General features: G+C 32.2%; 2 protein-coding genes across 16 annotated transcripts in view; both read left to right on the top strand.

Moving 5' to 3' along the window:
* Window positions 1–18,623, top strand: part of slc71a2b (solute carrier family 71 member 2b) — a 60,837-nt gene that overhangs the window by 16,716 nt on the left and 25,498 nt on the right. The window lies entirely within an intron of this gene.
* Window positions 1–18,623, top strand: part of LOC147835734 (uncharacterized) — a 31,991-nt gene that overhangs the window by 2,623 nt on the left and 10,745 nt on the right. The window contains exons 3-13 of one of the 5 annotated variants that reach the window (XM_087264212.1): window positions 1,258–1,314; window positions 1,456–1,507; window positions 2,266–2,960; window positions 3,626–3,676; window positions 4,332–4,382; window positions 9,124–9,174; window positions 9,686–9,740; window positions 10,405–10,459; window positions 11,601–11,651; window positions 12,859–12,913; window positions 13,665–13,722. In XM_087264212.1, the coding sequence (XP_087120338.1) occupies window positions 2,877–2,960; window positions 3,626–3,676; window positions 4,332–4,382; window positions 9,124–9,174; window positions 9,686–9,740; window positions 10,405–10,415 (303 nt within the window). In that variant the 5' untranslated portion in view covers window positions 1,258–1,314; window positions 1,456–1,507; window positions 2,266–2,876 and the 3' untranslated portion in view covers window positions 10,416–10,459; window positions 11,601–11,651; window positions 12,859–12,913; window positions 13,665–13,722. The remainder of the gene's footprint in view (window positions 1–1,257; window positions 1,315–1,455; window positions 1,508–2,265; window positions 2,961–3,625; window positions 3,677–4,331; window positions 4,383–9,123; window positions 9,175–9,685; window positions 9,741–10,404; window positions 10,460–11,600; window positions 11,652–12,858; window positions 12,914–13,664; window positions 13,723–18,623) is intronic. The other 4 variants (XM_087264214.1, XM_087264215.1, XM_087264213.1 and 1 more) reach the window with 4 other exon arrangements.

Below are 18,623 nucleotides of genomic sequence, written 5' to 3'. Positions count from 1 at the left end.
CTATTAGTCACCCTTTCCCAAACCCTGGTTAGCCTGTCGATTATCATTTGCCACAACTAGCGCTACTTCACCCATATTCTCCTACCTCATGGCTCTGTTGAAGAGCATTTAATAGGTTGCACATGTCTTAATAAAGGTTGCCTCCCTCTCTTTAAAAACATTTTTTTTAGAAACTAGGCATTTCCTCTTAGCAAATAGTCAATATCATATATTATTATTATCATTGTATTTAAATTGTCAGAAAATGTCACCATGTATAAAAAGCATGCAGATTTTTTCCTTTCCTTTACTTTTTTTAACTAAACAGCATGCTCTAATTGGTGAAGTGCATGTAAGTTTTGAAATAACCTGCACTGAATTGAGCGGACTGTAGTGTAGTATTTGCGGTAGATCAAAATGAGTGAACAAGTGGATTTGGCAATCACAAGAGAAAAAGAGGAGAGGGTGCATCTTTATTGAGGCATGTTTCATGTATTCACTTCTTCAAACAGACCCATGATGAGGAGAATGAGAGTATAGAAGACGTTATGGTAATGTTATGTGCAAGCTAGCATTAACCAGGTGGAATATGCTAATGGCAGTGCAGACTGGATTCATCGTGTGTCTGAGGGCGTACTAGCACTGTACAGTTGCCATGAACCAGGCTGAAGCATGCTTTTCCCCCCTTCCGTCTCCCCCTACGGCCTGCACTCACATTGCATTCGTGCCTGGGCAGTCTTATGTCAACGAACGTGCTGTTCAGTAAGCGCTCTCGCAAAGCACAGTGGAGAATAGTAATAAATACCTTTTAAAATATATATTTTAGTACTGCTTCAGTTAACTTGAACAAGTGTACTTATACCATCAATTTTCACAAATTTTATTAATACATTTTAAATGCTTAAAAAATAAGTTAAATCTTTGTAGTTAAATCATTTTTTAATACAGACCTCTTGAGTTCTTAATCCGGGCCTGACACTATCAAATAGTAAAGTATTAGATAATTGTTTTGGGCCAGTTTCCTGTACAGTGTACTTTTTGTGCACTATTAAACCAACATAATGAATTTTTTCAATGATTTAGTTTCTTCTGTATCAGTTTTCACTGTTTGTCCATAAAAGTTTGTGATGCATACTCTGTGGAGTCGGTGTTCATGTGTTGACAGAACTGTTTTTATTTGGCAGAGTTACTATTTTAATCTTGTATAAAAAAAGTACCTTGTGTTTAATTTTAAAACATTGTTCTGCACGATATCACAACATACAATTGTAATTTTAGAGTGTGTCATGTGGAGGAGTTGACCTTCTCTCCTGTAACAAACATGAAAAAGCAAAGGTAGGATATATTGGATTTTATTTAAAAAATTGGCATATTTTGAACTGTATGTAGTATTAAATATAATGTTTAATAATGTCTGTTTAGCACACACTTGAGTTGTTTTAGCTTTATTTTCTGTGTTTTGATTATGTTTTTCAGTCTCTTCATGAGCCATTATCTTTGAATTCTAAACAGAGTGAGCTTCAAAGAGGTTTGTCTATATAATTATCTTCTAAATGTTGATCTGAAGAGATATTTTCTTATTGTTCCTGTATCTGTGCAGTTATTTTCATATAATAATACATTTAATATGGGTGTAGCGATACATTATTATATTGAGAATCGCAATATAACAATTCAAAGTTTTTTCTTTAGATTAGCCTCTATTCACACGGTGAGTATTATGTGTAAGATTAAACGTTTACACAGTGGCAGTATAAACTACTGTTGTTAAATGATGAAAATAATGCAAGTTGAAATCTGATGATGACAAATGCCTGATTATACCAGTGAAAATGATCTATTTGCATGTGGACCATAAGAGAGTGCAAGCATACATCTAACACTCATCTTCAGAATTTTGAATTTGTATTCTGATGTCATCTCTGTCCTGTGCATTAAAGACCAATTTAAAGTTTAACATGCCAGATCTATGCAAAATTGAGCAATAACAACCACATTTGAGAAATAACAAATATTACTAATATTTAAAGCTTTTTTTATAGCTTACAATATTGAGATATCAAGAGAAACAATGTCAAGTTTGCTGACCTATCAATAGGCTATTGTTTTAATATCTGTGTGTTTGCTCATGGTTTATGAGGACCAAGTATGTCTACTGAATGTGACTTAGCAGTAGGCTATTGTTTTGTTAAATCTGTTTATTCATGGTTTATGAGGACATGGTTTGTTATGCGAGACTTAAAGCTTTCAATGTTTTCTTCATCTTTCTTTGCTTCTCTCTTTCAGCGCCTCCATGAGCCTGTGGCTTTAACCAACACAAACAGAGTTGTCTTCTACAGAGGTTTGTTAATTATTTTGTCATGCTAATTTGACACTCCTTAAAGGGATAGTTCATCCAAAAAGTGCAATTGTCTCATTATTTGATCACCCTTTACTTGTCTCAAACCTTTATTGGGATATTTCTTCTGTTAAAGACAAAAGAAGATACTTAGAAAAAATATGGAAACCTGTAACCATAGACTTCCATATTATTTGTGTTTTCTGTTGTGGAAGTCAATGATTGCAGGTTTTCTTCTTCCATCAAAATATCTTGTTTTTGTTGTTTAACAGAAGTAATAAACCCTTAAAGGTTTGGAACACTTGAGGGTAAATTAATAGTGAGTAAATATACATTTTTGTGTGAATCATCCCTTTAAGTGCTAAAATGACAGTTTCCTATTTCTACTACATTCAACGTAGCAGTCCTGTGTGTTTAGTCAGGGTTTATGAGGACCAAGTATGTCTATTTTATGTGAGTTAGCAGCAAGCTATTGTTTTATTAAATCTGTGTGTTTACTCATAGTTTATGAGGACATGATTGGTTATGGAAGACTTAAAGCTTTCAGTAAGTGAATGTCATGTTTTCTTCATCTTTCTTTGCTTTTGGTACCTCCATGAGCCCGTCGCTTGGACAAACACAAACAGAGTTGTTTTCTACAGAGGTTTGTTAATTCTTTTGTCAAGCTATTTTGACACTTCTTAAAGGTATAGTTCACCCAAAAATGAACATTTACTCACTATTAATTTACCCTCAAGTGTTTCAAACCTTTATGGTTTTTTTTTTCTGTTTAATAAAACAAATGAGATACTTTGAAAAAAGATGGAAACATGTATCCATTGACTTACATAATAGAAAACACAAATAATATGAAAGTCAATGGTTACAGGTTTCCATCGTTTTTCAAAGTATCTTCTTTTGTGTTTAACAGACAAAATAAACCCATAAAGGTTTGGAACACTTGAGGGTAAATTAATAGTGAGTAAATGTTAATTTTTGTGTGAATCATCCCTTTAAGTGCTAAAATGACAGTTACCTATTTCTGCTAAATGCAGTGTAGCAGTCCTGTGTGATTAGTCATGGTTTATGAGGACCAAGTATGTCTATTGGATGTGACTTAGCAGTAGGATATTGTTTTAATAAATCTGTGTGTTTACTCATGGTTTATGAGGACACTGTATGTAGAATGCAATGTTAGCAGTAGACTGTTGTTTTATAACGTGTGTGTTTCTTCATGGTTTATGAGGACATGATTGGTTAAACGAGACTTAAAGCTTTCAGTAAGCGAATCTCATGTTTTCTTCATCTTTCTTTACTTTTCTCTTTCAGCACCTCCATAAGACAGTCACTTTGACAAACACAGAGTTGTCTTCTACAGAGGTTTGTTAATTCTTTTGTCAAGCTATTTTGATACTTCTTGAAAGGATAGTTTTACCCAAAAATGAACATTTACTCACTATTAGTTTACCCTCAAGTGTTCCAAACCTTTATGGTTTTCTTTTTTCTGTTTAACAAAACAAATAAGATACTTTGAAATAAGATAGAAACCTGTAACCATTGACTTCCATAGTAGTAAAAAACAAGTAATATAAAAGTCAATGGTTACAGGTTTCCATCGTTTTTCAAAGTATGTTTTGTTTTTAACAAAAGAAATAAACCCTTAAAGGTTTGGAACACTCGAGGGTAAATTAATAGTGAGTAAATGTCATTTTAGCACTTAAAGGGATGGTTCACCTAAAAATTAACAGTTTCCTATTTCTGCTAAATGCAGGTTAGCAGTCCTGTGTGTTTAGTCATGGTTTATGAGGACCAAGTATGTCTATTAGATGTGACTTAGCAGTAGGTTGTTGTTTTATTAAATCTGTGTATTTACTCATGGTTTATGAGGACACAGTATGTGTAGGTTGACATAGTGCTAGCAGTAGACAATTATAACGTGTGTTTCTTCGTAATTTGTAAGGGCATGATTTGTTATGCGTGACTTAAAGTAATTTAACAATGTTAAAAAAATCGTATCTTTGCTTCTCTTTTTCAGTACCTCCCTGAGCCCGTCACTTTGACCAACACAGAGTTGTCTTCTACAGAGGTTTGTTTATTCTTTTGTCATGTTATTTTGACACTCCTTAAAGGGATAGTTCACCCAACAGTACAATTGTGTCCTCATTTGCCTACCCTTTACTTGTTTCTTTATTTGTTCTGTTAAAGACAAAACAAAATACTTTTAAAAAAGATGTAAACCTGTAATTCATAGTAAGTAAATGTTCATTTTTGTGTGAACCATCCCTTTAAGTGCTAAAATGACAGTTTCTTAATTAGACTAAATGCAGTGTAGCAGTCCTGTGTGTTTAGTCATGGTTTATGAGGACATGATTGGTTTTGTGAGACTTAAAGCTTTCAGTAAGCGAATGTCATGTTTCCTTCATCTTTCTTTGCTTCTCTCTTTCAGTACCTCCATGACCCAGTCACTTTGTCAAACACAAACAGAGTTGTCTTCTACAGAGGTTTGTTAATTCTTTTGTAATGCTATTTTGACACTCCTTAAAAGGATAGTTCACCCAAACAGTACAATTGTGTCATCATTTGCTCACCCTTTACTTGTTTTAAATCTTTATGGGTTTATTTTTTCTGTTAAACACAAAAGAAGATACTTTGAAAAAAGATGGAAACCTGTAACCATTGACTTCCATATTATTTGTGTTTTCTATTATGGAAGTCATTGATTGCAGGTTTTCTTCTTCCATCATACTATCTTGTTTTTGTTGTTTATCAGAAGAAATAAGCACATAAAAGTTTGGAAAACTTGAGGGTAAATTAATAGTGATTAAATGTTCATTTTTGAGTGAACCATCCCTTTAAATGCTAAAATTACAGTTTCCTTTTTCAGCTAAATGCAATGTAGCGGTCCTGTGTGTTTAGTCATGGTTTATGAGGACCAAGTATGTCTATTTAATGTGACTTAGCAGTAGGATGTTGTTTTATGGAAACTGCGTGTTTCTTCATGGTTTATGAGGACACAGTATGTGTAGTTTTACATGGTGCTAGCAGTAGACTATTATAACGTGTGTTTCTTCATGGTTTATGAGGGCATGGTTTGTTATGCAAAGCTTAAAACAGTAAGTAAACGAATGGTAAATTTTCTTTATCTTTGCTTCTCTCTTTCAGTACCTTCATGAGTCCGTCACTTTGACAAACACAAACAGAGTTGTCTTCTACAGAGGTTTGTTAATTCTTTTGTAATGCTATTTTGACACTCCCTAAATGGATAGTTCACCCAAACGGTACAAATGTGTCATTATTTGCTTACATTTTACTTGTTTCAAACCATTTTGGGTTATTTCTTCTGTTAAAGACAAAAGAAAGTACTTTAAAAAAAAGATGTAAACCTGTAACCATAGACTTCCATAGTAGAAAACACAAATAATATGAAAGTCAATATATATTGGTTTTCAAAGTATCTTTTGTGTTTAACAGAAGAAATAAACCCATAAAGGTTTGGAACACTTGAGGGTAAATTAATAGAGTAAATGTTATTTTTTGGATGAACTATCCCTTTAAGTGCTAAAATAACAGTTTCCTATCTCTGCTAAATGCAGTGTAGCAGTCCTGTGTGTTTAGTCATGGTTTATAAGGACCAAGTATGTCTATTAGATGTGACTTAGCAGTAGACTATTGTTTTATTAAATCTGTGTATTTCTTCAGGGTTTATGAGGACATGATTGGTTATGCGAGCCTTAAAGCTTTCAGTAGTTTTCTTCATCTTTCTTTGCTTCTCGCTTTTAGTACCTATATGAGCCCGTCACTTTGACAAACACAAAGACTTGTCTTCTACAGAGGTTTTTGTAATTGTTTTGTCAAGCTATTTTGGTACTTGAAACCAATCATGTCCTCATAAACCATGAAGAAGCACACATTATAAAACAACAGTCTTCTGTTAACATTGTAAAACTACACATACTGTGTCCTCATAAACCATGAAGAAACACAGATTTAATAAAAAAAAAAAACATTCTACTGCTAAGTCACATCCAATAGTCATACTTGGTCCTCATAAACCATGACTAAACACACAGGACTGCTACACTGCATTTAGCAGAAATAGGAAACTAATTTTAGCACTTAAAGGGATGATTCACCCAAAAATGAACATTTACTCACCATTAATTTAGCCTCAAGTGTTCCAAACCTTTATGGGTTTCTTTTTTTCTGTTTGACAAAACAAATAAGATACTTTGAAAAAAGATGGATACCTCTAACCATTGACTTTCATATTATTTTTGTTTTCTATTATGGAAGTCATTGATTGCAGGTTTTCTTCTTCTGTCAAAATATCTAGTTTGTTTGTAGGTTTGGAACACTTAAGGGTAAATTAATAGTGAGTAAATGTTCATTTTTGGGTGATCAATCTCTTTGAGTGTTAAAATGACAGTTTCCTATTTTTACTAAATGCAATTTAGCAGTCCTGTGTGTTTAGTCATGGTTTATGAGGACCAAGTATGTCTATTGGATGTGAGTTAGCAACAGGCTATTGTTTTATTAAATCTGTGTGTTTCTTTATGGTTTATGAGGACACAGTATGTGTAAGTTTACATAGTGCTAGCAGTTGACTTATAACTTGTTTCTTCATGGTTTATAAGGGCATGGTTTGTTATGCGTGACTTAAAAAGTCCCTTCAAGTGCTAAAATTACAGTTTCCTATTTCTGCTAAATGCAGTGTAGCAGTCCTGTGTGTTTAGTCATGGTTTACGAGGACCAAGTATGTCTATTGGATGTGACTTAGCAGTAGACTATTGTTTTATTAAATCTGTGTGTTTCTTCATGGTTCATGAGGACACAGTATATGTAGGTTTACAATGTTACCAGTAGACTTATTTCATAACGTTTGTTTCTTCATGGTTTATGAGGACATGATTGGTTTTGTGAGACTTAAAGCTTTCAGTAAGCGAATGTCATGTTTTCTTCATCTTTCTTTACTTCTCTCTTTCAGCACCTCCATAAGCCAGTCACTTTGTCAAACACAAACAGAGCTGTCTTCTACAGAGGTTTGTTAATTATTTTGTCAAGCTATTTTGATTCTCCTTAAAGGGCTAGTTCACCCAAAAATGACAATTGTGTCATCATTTGCTCACCCTTTACTTGTTCCAAACGTTTATAGGTTTAATTCTTCTGTTAAAGACAAAATAAAATACTTTTAAAAATATGGAAACCTGTAATCATTAACTTCCATATCATTTGTGTTTTCTATTGTGGAAGTCAATGATTGCAGGTTTTCTTCTTCAATCAAAATATCTTGTTTTTGTTTTTTATCAGAAGAAATAAACCCTTAAAGGTTTGGAACACTTGAGGGTAAATTCATAGTAAGTAAATGTTCATTTTTGGGTGAACCATCCCTTTAAGTGCTAAAATTAGTTTCCTATTTTTACTAAATGCAGTGTAGCAGTCCTGTGAGTTTAGTCATGGTTTATGAGGACCAAGTATGTCTATTGGATGTGACTTACCAGCAGGCTATTGTTTTATTAAATCTGTGTGTTTCTTCATGGTTTATAAGGACATGATTGGTTTGCGAGACATAAAGCTTTCATTAAGCCAATGACATGTCTTCTTAATCTTTCTGTGCTTCTTTCTTTCAGTATCTCAATGAGCTCGTCACTTTGACAAACACAAACAGAGTTGTCTTCTACAGAGGTTTGTTAATTCTTTTGTCAAGCTATTTTGACAGTCGTTAAAGGGATAGTTCACCCAAAAATGACAATTGTTTCATCATTTGCTCATCCTTTACTTGTTTTAAACCTTATGGGTTTAATTCTTCTGTTAAAGACAAAAGAAAATACTTTTTTTTTAAAAAGATGGAAACCTGTAACCATAGACTTCCATAATAGAAAATACCAATAATATGAAAGTCAATGGTTACAGGTTTTCATCAGTTTTCAAAGTATCTTTTGTGTTTAACAGAAGAAATAAACCCATAAAAGTTTGGAACACTTGAGGGTAAATTAATAGTAAGTAAATGTTGATTTTTGGGTGAACCATCACTTTAAGTGCAAAAATGACAGTTTCCTATTTTTACTAAATGCAGTTTAGCAGTCCTGTGTGTTTAGTCATGGTTTATGAGGACCAAGTATGTCTATTGGATGTGAGTTAGCAGTAGGTTGTTGTTTTATTAAATCTGTGTGTTTCTTCATGGTATATGAGGACACAGTATGTGTAGGTTTACATAGGTTTACATAGTGCTAGCAGTAGACTATTATAACATGTTTCTTCATGGTTTATGAGGGCATAGTAAAGGGATAGTTCACCCAAAAGTACAATTGTGTCATCATTTGCTCACCCTTTAGTTGTTTTAAATCTTTATGGGTTTATTTTGTCTGTTAAACAAAAAAGAAGATACTTTGAAAAAAGGTGGAAACCTGTAACCATTGACTTCCATATTTTTTTGTGTTTTCTATTATGGAAGTCAATGATTGCAGGTTTTCTTCTTCCATCAAAATACCTTGTTTTGTTTTTTTATGAGAAGAAATAAACCCATAAAAAGTTGGAATGCTTTGGGGTATATTAATAGTAAGTACATTTTCATGTTTGGATGAACCATCCTTTTAAGTGCTAAAATAACAGTTTCCTATTTCTGCTAAATGCAGTGTAGCAGTCCTGTGTGATTAGTCATGGTTTATGAGGACCAAGTATGTCTATTGGATGTGACTTAGCAGTAGACTATTGTTTTATTAAATCTGTGTGTTTCTTCATGGTTTATGAGGGCATAGTTTGTAATGCAAAACCTAAAACAGTTAGTAAACCAATGTAAAATTTTCTTTATCTTTGCTTCTCTCTTTCAGTACCCCAATGAGCTAAATGCTTCGACAAACACAGAGTTGTCTTCTAAAGAGGTTTGTTAATTCTTTTGTCAAGCTATTTTGACACTCCTTAAAGGGATAGTGCACCCAAAAATAACAATTGTGTCATAATTTGCTCACCCTTTACTTGTTCCAAACGTTTATAGGTTTAATTATTTTGTTAAAGACAAAATGAAATACTTAAAAAAAGATGGAAACCTGTAATCATTAACTTTCATATTATTTGTGTTTTCTATTGTGGAAGTCAATGATTGCAGGTTTTCTTCTTCCATCAAAATATCTTGTTTTTGTTGTTTATCAGAAGAAATAAACACATAAAAGTTTGGAACACTCAAGGGTAAATTCATAGTAAGTAAATGTTAATTTTTGGGTGAACAACCCCTTTAAGTGCTAAAAAGACAGTTTCTTATTTCTACTAAATGCAGTGTAGCAGTCCTGTGTGTTTTGTCATGGTTTATGAGGACATGATTGGTTTTGCGAGACTTAAAGCTTTCAGTAAGCCAATGACATGTCTTCTTAAACTTTCTGTGCTTTTTTCTTTCAGTATCCCAATGAGCTCGTCACTTTGACAAACACAAACAGAGTTGTCTTCTACAGAGGTTTGTTAATTCTTTTGTCAAGCTTTTTTGACACTCGTTAAAGGGATAGTACACCCAAAAATGGCAATTGTGTCATAATTTGCTCATCCTTTACTTGTTTTAAACCTTACGGGTTTAATTCTTCTGTTAAAGACAAAAGAAAATACTTAAAAAAAAGATGTAAACCTGTAACCATTGACTACCATAATAGAAAAAACAAATAATATGAAAGTCAATGGTTACAGGTTTTCATCGGTTTTCAAAGTATCTTTTGTGTTTAACAGAAGAAATAAAACCATAAAGGTTTGGAACACTTGAGGGTAAATTAATAGTGAGTAAATGTTCATTTTTGGATGAATCATCCCTTTAAATGCTAAAATTACAGTTTCCTATTTTAGCTAAATACAATGTAGCAGTCCTGTGTGTTTAGTCATGGTTTACGAGGACCAAGTATGTCTATTGGATGAGACTTAGCAGTAGACTATTGTTTTATTAAATCTGTGTGTTTCTTTATGGTTTATGAGGACACAGTATGTGTAGGTTTACAATGTTAGCAGTAGACTGTTATTTTATAACGTGTGTGTTTCTTCATGGCTTATGAGGACATGATTGGTTTTGTGAGACTTAAAGCTTTCAGTAAGCGAATGTCATGTTTTCTTCATCTTTCTTTTCTTCTCTCCTTCAGCACCTCCATAAGCCAGTCACTTTGTCAAACACAAACAGAGCTGTCTTCTACAGAGGTTTGTTAATTCTTTTGTAATGCTATTTTGACACTCCTTAAAGGGCTAGTTCACCCAAACAGTACAATTTTGTCATAATTTGCTCACCCTTTACTTGTTCCAAACCTTTATAGGTTTAATTCTTCTGTTAAAGACAAAATAAAACACTTAAAAAATGGAAACCTGTAATCATTAACTTCCATATCATTTGTGTTTTCAATTGTGGAAGTCAATGATTGCAGGTTTTTTTCTTCCATCAAAATATCTTGTTTTTGATTTTTATCAGAAGAAATAAACCCTTAAAGGTTTGGAACACTTGAGGGTAAATTCATAGTAAGTAAATGTTCATTTTTTGGTGAACCATCCCTTTAAGTGCTAAAATGACAGTTTCCTATTTTTACTAAATGCAGTTTAGCAGTCCTGTGAGTTTAGTCATGGTTTATGAGGACTAAGTATGTCTATTGGATGTGAGTTAGCAGTAGGTTGTTGTTTTATTAAATCTGTGTGTTTCTTCATGGTTTATAAGGACACAGTATGTGTAGGTTTACATAGGTTTACATAGTGCTAGCAGTAGACTATTATAACATGTTTCTTCATGGTTTATGAGGGCATAGTAAAGGGATAGTTCACCCAAAAGTACAATTGTGTCATCATTTGCCCACCATTTGCTTGTTTTAAATCTTTATGGGTTTATTTTTTCTGTTAAACACAAAAGAAGATACTTTGAAAAAAGGTGAAAACCTGTAACCATTGACTTCCATATTTTTTGTGTTTTCTATTATGGAAGTCAATGATTGCAGGTTTTCTTCTTCCATCAAAATACCTTGTTTTGTTGTTTATCAGAAGAAATAAACCTATAAAGGGTTGGAATGCTTTGGGGTATATTAATAGTAAGTACATTTTCATGTTTGGATGAACCATCCTTTTAAGTGCTAAAATACCAGTTTCCTATTTCTGCTAAATGCAGTGTAGCAGTCCTGTGTGTTTAGTCATGGTTTATGAGGACCAAGTATGTCTATTGGATGTGACTTAGCAGTAGACTATTGTTTTATTAAATCTGTGTGTTTCTTCATGGTTTATGAGGGCATAGTTTGTAATGCAAAACCTAAAACAGTTAGTAAACCAATATAAAATTTTCTTTATCTTTGCTTCTCTCTTTCAGTACCCCAATGAGCTAAATGCTTCGACAAACACAGAGTTCTCTTCTACAGAGGTTTGTTAATTCTTTTGTCAAGCTGTTTTGACATTCCTTAAAGGGATAGTTCACCCAAAAATGACAATTATGTCATCATTTGCTCACCCTTTACTTGTTCCAAAGGTTTAATTATTTTCTTTAAAGACAAAATAAAATACTTTAAAAAAGATGGAAACCTGTAACCATTGACTTTCATATTATTGTTTTTTTCTATTGTGGAAGTCAATGATTGCAGGTTTTTTTCTTCCATCAAAATATCTTGTTTTTGTTTTTTTATCAGAATTAATAAACCCTTAAAGGTTTGGAACACTTGAGGGTAAATTCATAGTAAGTAAATGTTCATTTTTTGAGTGAACCATCCCTTTAAGTGCTAAAATGACAGTTTCCTATTTTTACTAAATGCAGTTTAGCAGTCCTGTGTGTTTAGTCATGGTTTATGAGGACCAAGTATGTCTATTGGATGTGACTTAGCAGTAGGTTGTTGTTTTATTAAATCTTTGTGTTTCTTCATGGTATATGAGGACACAGTATGTGTAGGTTTACATAGGTTTACATAGTGCTAGCAGTAGACTATTATAACATGTTTCTTCATGGTTTATGAGGGCAGAGTAAAGGGATAGTACACCCAAAAATGACAATTGTGTCATCATTTGCTCACCCTTTACTTGTTTTAAATCTTTATGGGTTTATTTTTCTGTTAAACACAAAAGAAGATGGAAACCTGTAACCATTGACTTTCATATTTTTTGTGTTTTCTATTATGAAAGTCAATAATTGCAGGTTTTCTTCTTCCATCAAAATATCTTGTTTTTGTTGTTTATCAGAAGAAATAAACCCTTAAAGGGTTGGAATGCTTTGGGGTATATTAATAGTAAGTACATTTTCATGTTTGGATGAACCATCCTTTTAAGTGCTAAAATACCAGTTTCCTATTTCTGCTAAATGCAGTGTAGCAGTCCTGTGTGTTTAGTCATGGTTTATGAGGACCAAGTATGTCTATTGGATGTGACTTAGCAGTAGGATATTGTTTTAATAAATCTGTGTGTTTCTTCATGGTTTATGAGGACACAGTATGTGTAGGTTTACAATGTTACCAGTAGACTGTTATTTTATAACGTGTGTGTTTCTTCATGGTTTATGAGGACATGATTGGTTTTGCAAGACTTAAAGCTTTCAGTAAGCGAATGTCATGTTTTCTTCATCTTTCTTTACTTTTCTCTTTCAGCACCTCCATAAGACAGTCACTTTGACAAACACAAACAGAGCTGTCTTCTACAGAGGTTTGTTAATTCTTTTGTCAAGCTATTTTGACACTCCTTAAAAGGATAGTTCACCCAAAAATGACATTTTTGTCATCATTTGCTCACCCTTCACTTCCTTCAATCTGTGTTTCTTCATGGTTTATGAGGACACAGTATGTGTAGTTTTACATGGTGCTAGCAGTAGACTATTAAAACATGTGTTTCTTCATGGTTTATGAGGGCATGGTTTGTTATGCTTGACTTTAAAAGTAAGTAAACGAATGTTGAATTTTCTTTATCTTTGCTTTTCTGTTTCAGTACCTCCATGAGCCAGTCGCTTTGACCAACACAGAGTTGTTTTTTACAGAGGTTTGTTAATTCTTTTGTCAAGAATTAACAAACCTCTGTAGAAAACAACTCTGTGACTGGCTCATACCCAAAAATGACAAATGTGCCATCATTTGCACACCCTTTATGGGTTTATTTTTTCTGTTAAAAACAAAAGAAGATGGAAGATGAAAACCTGCACTCATTGACTTCCATATTTTTTGTGTTTTTATTTTGGAAGTCAATGATTGCAGGTTTTCTTCTTCCATCAAAATACCTTGTTTTTTGTTTAACAGAAAAAATAAACTTGTAAAGTAGAAAAGTCCAATAGTAGGAAAAATAATAACATGGAAGTCAATGAGTGCACGTTTTAATTTATTAAGAAAATAAACTAATAATAATTTAAATAATAAAATAATTTAAATAAGTGAATAATAATGTCTCTCTCACTTTCTCCCTTCAGGAAATAACAGGTGAATCTTGACAGAAATCCAGGAAGCCAGACAGTGATGGTGGTGATGGTAAGAATTTCTGTCAATAACAATGCAGGAAGAAACTAAGTAACTAAAATTACTTTGAAAATAATGTGCATTTTAGGCCTTTTTTATTTTAAGCAAATTTTAAGCATGATCTAAATGGTTGAGTTTATTTTCTTAATGAGTTATAGGTGTATTTTGAGAATAAACCAATCAGAGTCTCATCTCCCATTCCCTTTAATAGCCTTGCATCGTGCCATAAGCGCATTTGCTATTTACATGACGTAAAGTAAGTTTAAGTGGAAAAACTGAGCATTTCACAAGCAAACAGTTAACAGTTATTTTTAACAGAAAACTGTTAAACAGAGCATCTACCGCGCGAGAATGAGAGATAAATGATCTACTTTCACTTTCGCTCTTGGTGGATAGGAAAATCTTTACGCACAGACATCAGTTAGCCTAATAATAATAATTAATTGCGTTTGTTAAGCGCAAATATTTGTTTCAAAACTATTTCTAAATGCAGTTCTAATTTTCAGCAAATGAAGTGTTGTCATAAACCTGAGTTACATCCTAAAAAACATGTTGCCCGCATATGGTCTAAAACCTGCAGGTGGGCAAATCTAAGCTTTTTTTTAATAAAAAAATATAAATATGGATATAATAATTAATACTGCTAATAATAACATACAAAAGCAAATTGTTATGAATGAACTGAAAAAAACTATTGCGTCGCGCATTGCGCCACATTGCGCCGGGTGTATGATAGGGCCCTTAAGTGCAATGAGGGTTATTTTTGGAAAATAAAATTAAAGAAATAAACGCTAACTAAAATGAAAGCACAAACACATAGTACAAACAAATAAGTAGGCCTGAATAAATAAATAAAGCAGTGTTTTAGCCCAAATATAAAGAGATGTTCAGTGTTTGCTGTTTTGATAGGACTAAGACAGTCATTAAATAAGCTTTTTCATTTACGTTTTTATTTACATTTTCGTTGATGATTATATTTTACTATCTCATTTTATGTCTAAATTATTGTACATAACAATAAATGAATAATAAAAAATAAATGAATAATAAAAATAGGCCTAAATAATTATTTATTTAAAGACATTGCGGCAAAACACTGAGAAACGGTCCAGTGCATGATCTAAAGAGCTTAAGTTGAATGCTACTTCATCAAAAGCATAAAAATAAATTGACCTACCTCAAGCAGATCACTAAAAGTATAATACAAATAGTTTTGCCGCAAGACATAAATTAAGTTTCACAAGTTTTTTTTTAATAATTTAGTTTCAGTTCAGTTCTGTTTTTTTTTCTTTTTTTTTCTTCAAAACGTAGCCTATACAGTAGCTGTAAATACTTTTCTATTTGTAAATAAAGATAAACAATGAAACAAAGCATTATAATTTCTTCATTAATCAATACATACTTGTGAACAAGTTTATTATCATTGTAAACTTGTTAAGTTCAGTGACGATTCATTATAGAATTAAAGAATAAAGAAGACATAAAGAATTAAAAGACAACTAAAATGAAAGTACAAGCATAAATGCAATGAGTAGGTCTTATTAAATAAAGCAGTGTTTTAGCCTAAATATAGAGATAAACAGTGTTTGTTATTTTAAAGTGATAGGACAAAGATGGTCAATAAATAAGCTTTTTATTTACCTATTAATTCACAGTTTTAATTTACATTTTGTTGATTATATTTTACTCTTATTTTTACCTATTAAAAATCTTATTTTTTTCTTATTATTACTCTTATTTTACTTTTATTATATTTATATTTTACTATTATGTTATTTTGTCTCAATTACTGTACATTAATAGCAAATTAATATTTAAGTAGGCCTAATTATTTATTTAAAAACATTACCAGCGAAATACTGAGAAACGGTCTGGCGCTATTTTTATATACAGGCCTATCATAATTTTAAAGAAAGCTGCAAGGTGTGCTACATTATTTTAAATGATTTTTTCTGTCTGTTACTTGAAGTTCAGTGCGTGTGCGCTGAGAGACAAGGCAATATTGACAAAGTATTGAATTTTGTTTTTTATATTGCATTGCATTAATTTGCAGAGATGTTTTATAGTTTATACAGGCCTAAAATAAACGCTTTGGTACAGAGTTATTATTTTAAAACAAACCTGTGTTTGTAATGATAGATGTAGGTGTCACAAAATACTTTTTAAATCAGTGTTTTTATTAATATGATTATTATTTATTGTGAACAACACTTAATAAATACTGAAATGTCCTTAATACACACCTTATTTTTTTATCAATTACAGTGCTTCCCGCTAGGGCTGCTCTATTATGGGAAAAATCTTAATCACGATTATTTTGGTCATAATTTTAATCACAATTATTCAAAATGATTATCAGTTCAAGTCAAAATTATTAGGGCTCCTGTAAAATTATTATTATTTTTTTTTATAAATATTTCCCAAATGATGTTTAACAGATTCAGGAATTTTTCACAGTATTTCCTATAATATTTTTTCCTTTGGAGAAAGTCTTATTTGTTTTATTTCAGCTAAAATAAAAGCAGGTTTAAATATTTTGAAATCTATTTTAAGGTCAATATTAATAGCTTCCTTAAGCAAAATAGTTTTTGATGGTCAGCAGAAGAAATTACTGGTATACAATGACTTGCCCAATTATCCTAATTAAGCCTTTGAATCATACTTTAATCTGAATGCTTGTATTTTGAAAAATATCTAGTAAAATATGTGCTGTCATCATACCAAAGATGAATGAAATCAGTTATAAAAAATTAGTTATTAAAACTATTATGTTTAGAAATGGGTTAAAAAAATAGTCTTTCCATTAATCAGAAATTGGGGGGAAAAGTAGGGCTAATAATTTAGATTTCAACTGTATTCATTTATTTTCCTCCCTGCAAAGGAAAGGGAAATATGTACAATAGAATAAAAATATGAAACAAACTGTGCTTTAAGCATCTTCACTGTAAAAAAAAAAACTTTGATTATAGCTACTAAAGTCCTTCAGTCAAGAACAGTGAGGGATTGTCTTCTTTTGTTGTTTGATTAATGGTAAAAACAGTCGGCAGCAGGAATATCACGCACTTTCACTTTAAGAGCAGTACGGTTCTGATTTATGGTTTCTCTTTCACATGTCTTTTGATTCTCAACTAGTTTGTTTATTACTTAAATGAGAGTTAATATGAATAATCACTGGACATCGCGTTTTGATACCTATTTGAATAGTAAAATGCTCACATTAAGATAACTTTAGATGTGTGTGCTTTGCTCTGAGCACACAGTGTGCGAATATGTGTGTGCCGCATACACACACCATGCGGTCTCATTTATGCTTTTAAAACATGAATGATTCGAATGTACATTAATGAATGATGCACATGCCGTGCTGCAAAATTACAATGCATGCTTTTAGTAATATTCACGTGAAACTGAGCTTTGCAGAGCAACAAATGTGTACAACTGAAAAGAGGACGATATATGATGCAACAATCGTTTTATCTCGATTAATGATTTTCATATTCGTTTGAAGCCATAATCAAAAACGAATTTTCGATTAATTGCATAGCCCTACTTCCGGTATGTTTATAATATACTTGCGAAGGTAGCAGGCCCGGCGCCAGGATATCATAACTGAGGAGGCATTTTAATCCCATGACTAATTTTGGTCCCTCTTGTTCCTTTCATTTAGGCTATTTATTCACATTAATTATTACTTTGCATTACTGCCTAAGTTACTGACTCAAGGCAGTAATATACTTTTTTATAGTAATAATGATATGCAGTTTTGCTATTATTGATTTTATACCATTATCAACGCAGACAGATCATGGTTCATTGCCAAACGAGTGCTTTCTATCAAATTTTATTATCCTTATATGGGCCTATAATAGGCCTATAAAGGTTTAAAGTTTTAGGTAAAGACGTCAAACTATGCCCATACATGCAAGCCAATCCACGGTTAGACTATTCTATAACCGCTAAATAAATATAGTAAAATCAGCATTACTGAATCACGCTTCACAAAACCTTAACCAACCAAAATCAGTGTTAGGAAAAAGTTAAATGTTACAATCAAATGTCATTAAAAAAAATTTATTAAGTTACATTTTAAGGCAATAGTACGGAGACTCGGAAGGGACGTGATGGTGAAGAAAAAATTGGGTGGAAGAAAAAAAAACTGAGTGGGAGAAAAAAAAAGGATGGTAGAAAAAAAAACAGTGATAGGAATATATATATATATTTTCAAGTTTTTTTCCCTCACAAAGATGTTTTGCGTTATCCAGACTTCCTGTTCACTTCATACCTGTCAACCCTCCCGTATTTTACCATTCTATCCCTCTATCATCCTATTGTTAAGTATTTTCCCATATTTCTCATATATTTTTATTTTTGAAAGCATTCTGAAACAAATATAAAAATGTCTGCATTTACTTTCTTTCCATTAAAAGCTGTGGGTTGATCATAGCCCTTCATATGCAACCTCTGAATCAGGGAATGATAAACTGATCCCAGATCAACTTCTGTACATGCCATTTAAAGAGGAGCTAAAGTGCAGGATTCAGATCTGTGTTTAAACAGACAAATATACTTAACAATATGTAAACATGTCCGTCCTGTGTGTTTTATTTTAAACACAACTCATTTTCTCTTAAATGAGCACAAACAGTTACTTAAGTAATGGAATACTTTCATTATAGATCTGTGCATTCTTAAATTGACACCTCTGTTATGAAATAAAAGAAAATGAGAGATTCATTTGCTGCTCATCACTTGTTTGATAACAGAGGTGTCGCTTTAAATGGTGTGTATAGAAGCTGATCTGGGATCAGTTTATCATACCTAGCACATCCGTATACATGCATTCGCTAATTCACAGGTTGCATATGAAGAGCGATGATCGACCCACAGCTTTAATGAAAAGAAAGAGAAATATG

Source organism: Danio rerio, chromosome 8 (genome assembly GCF_052040795.2).
Source record: "Danio rerio strain M-AB ecotype USA chromosome 8, GRCz13ab, whole genome shotgun sequence".
In the NCBI taxonomy this organism is placed as follows: domain Eukaryota; kingdom Metazoa; phylum Chordata; class Actinopteri; order Cypriniformes; family Danionidae; genus Danio; species Danio rerio.
This window is presented reverse-complemented; position numbering and strand designations above follow the sequence as displayed.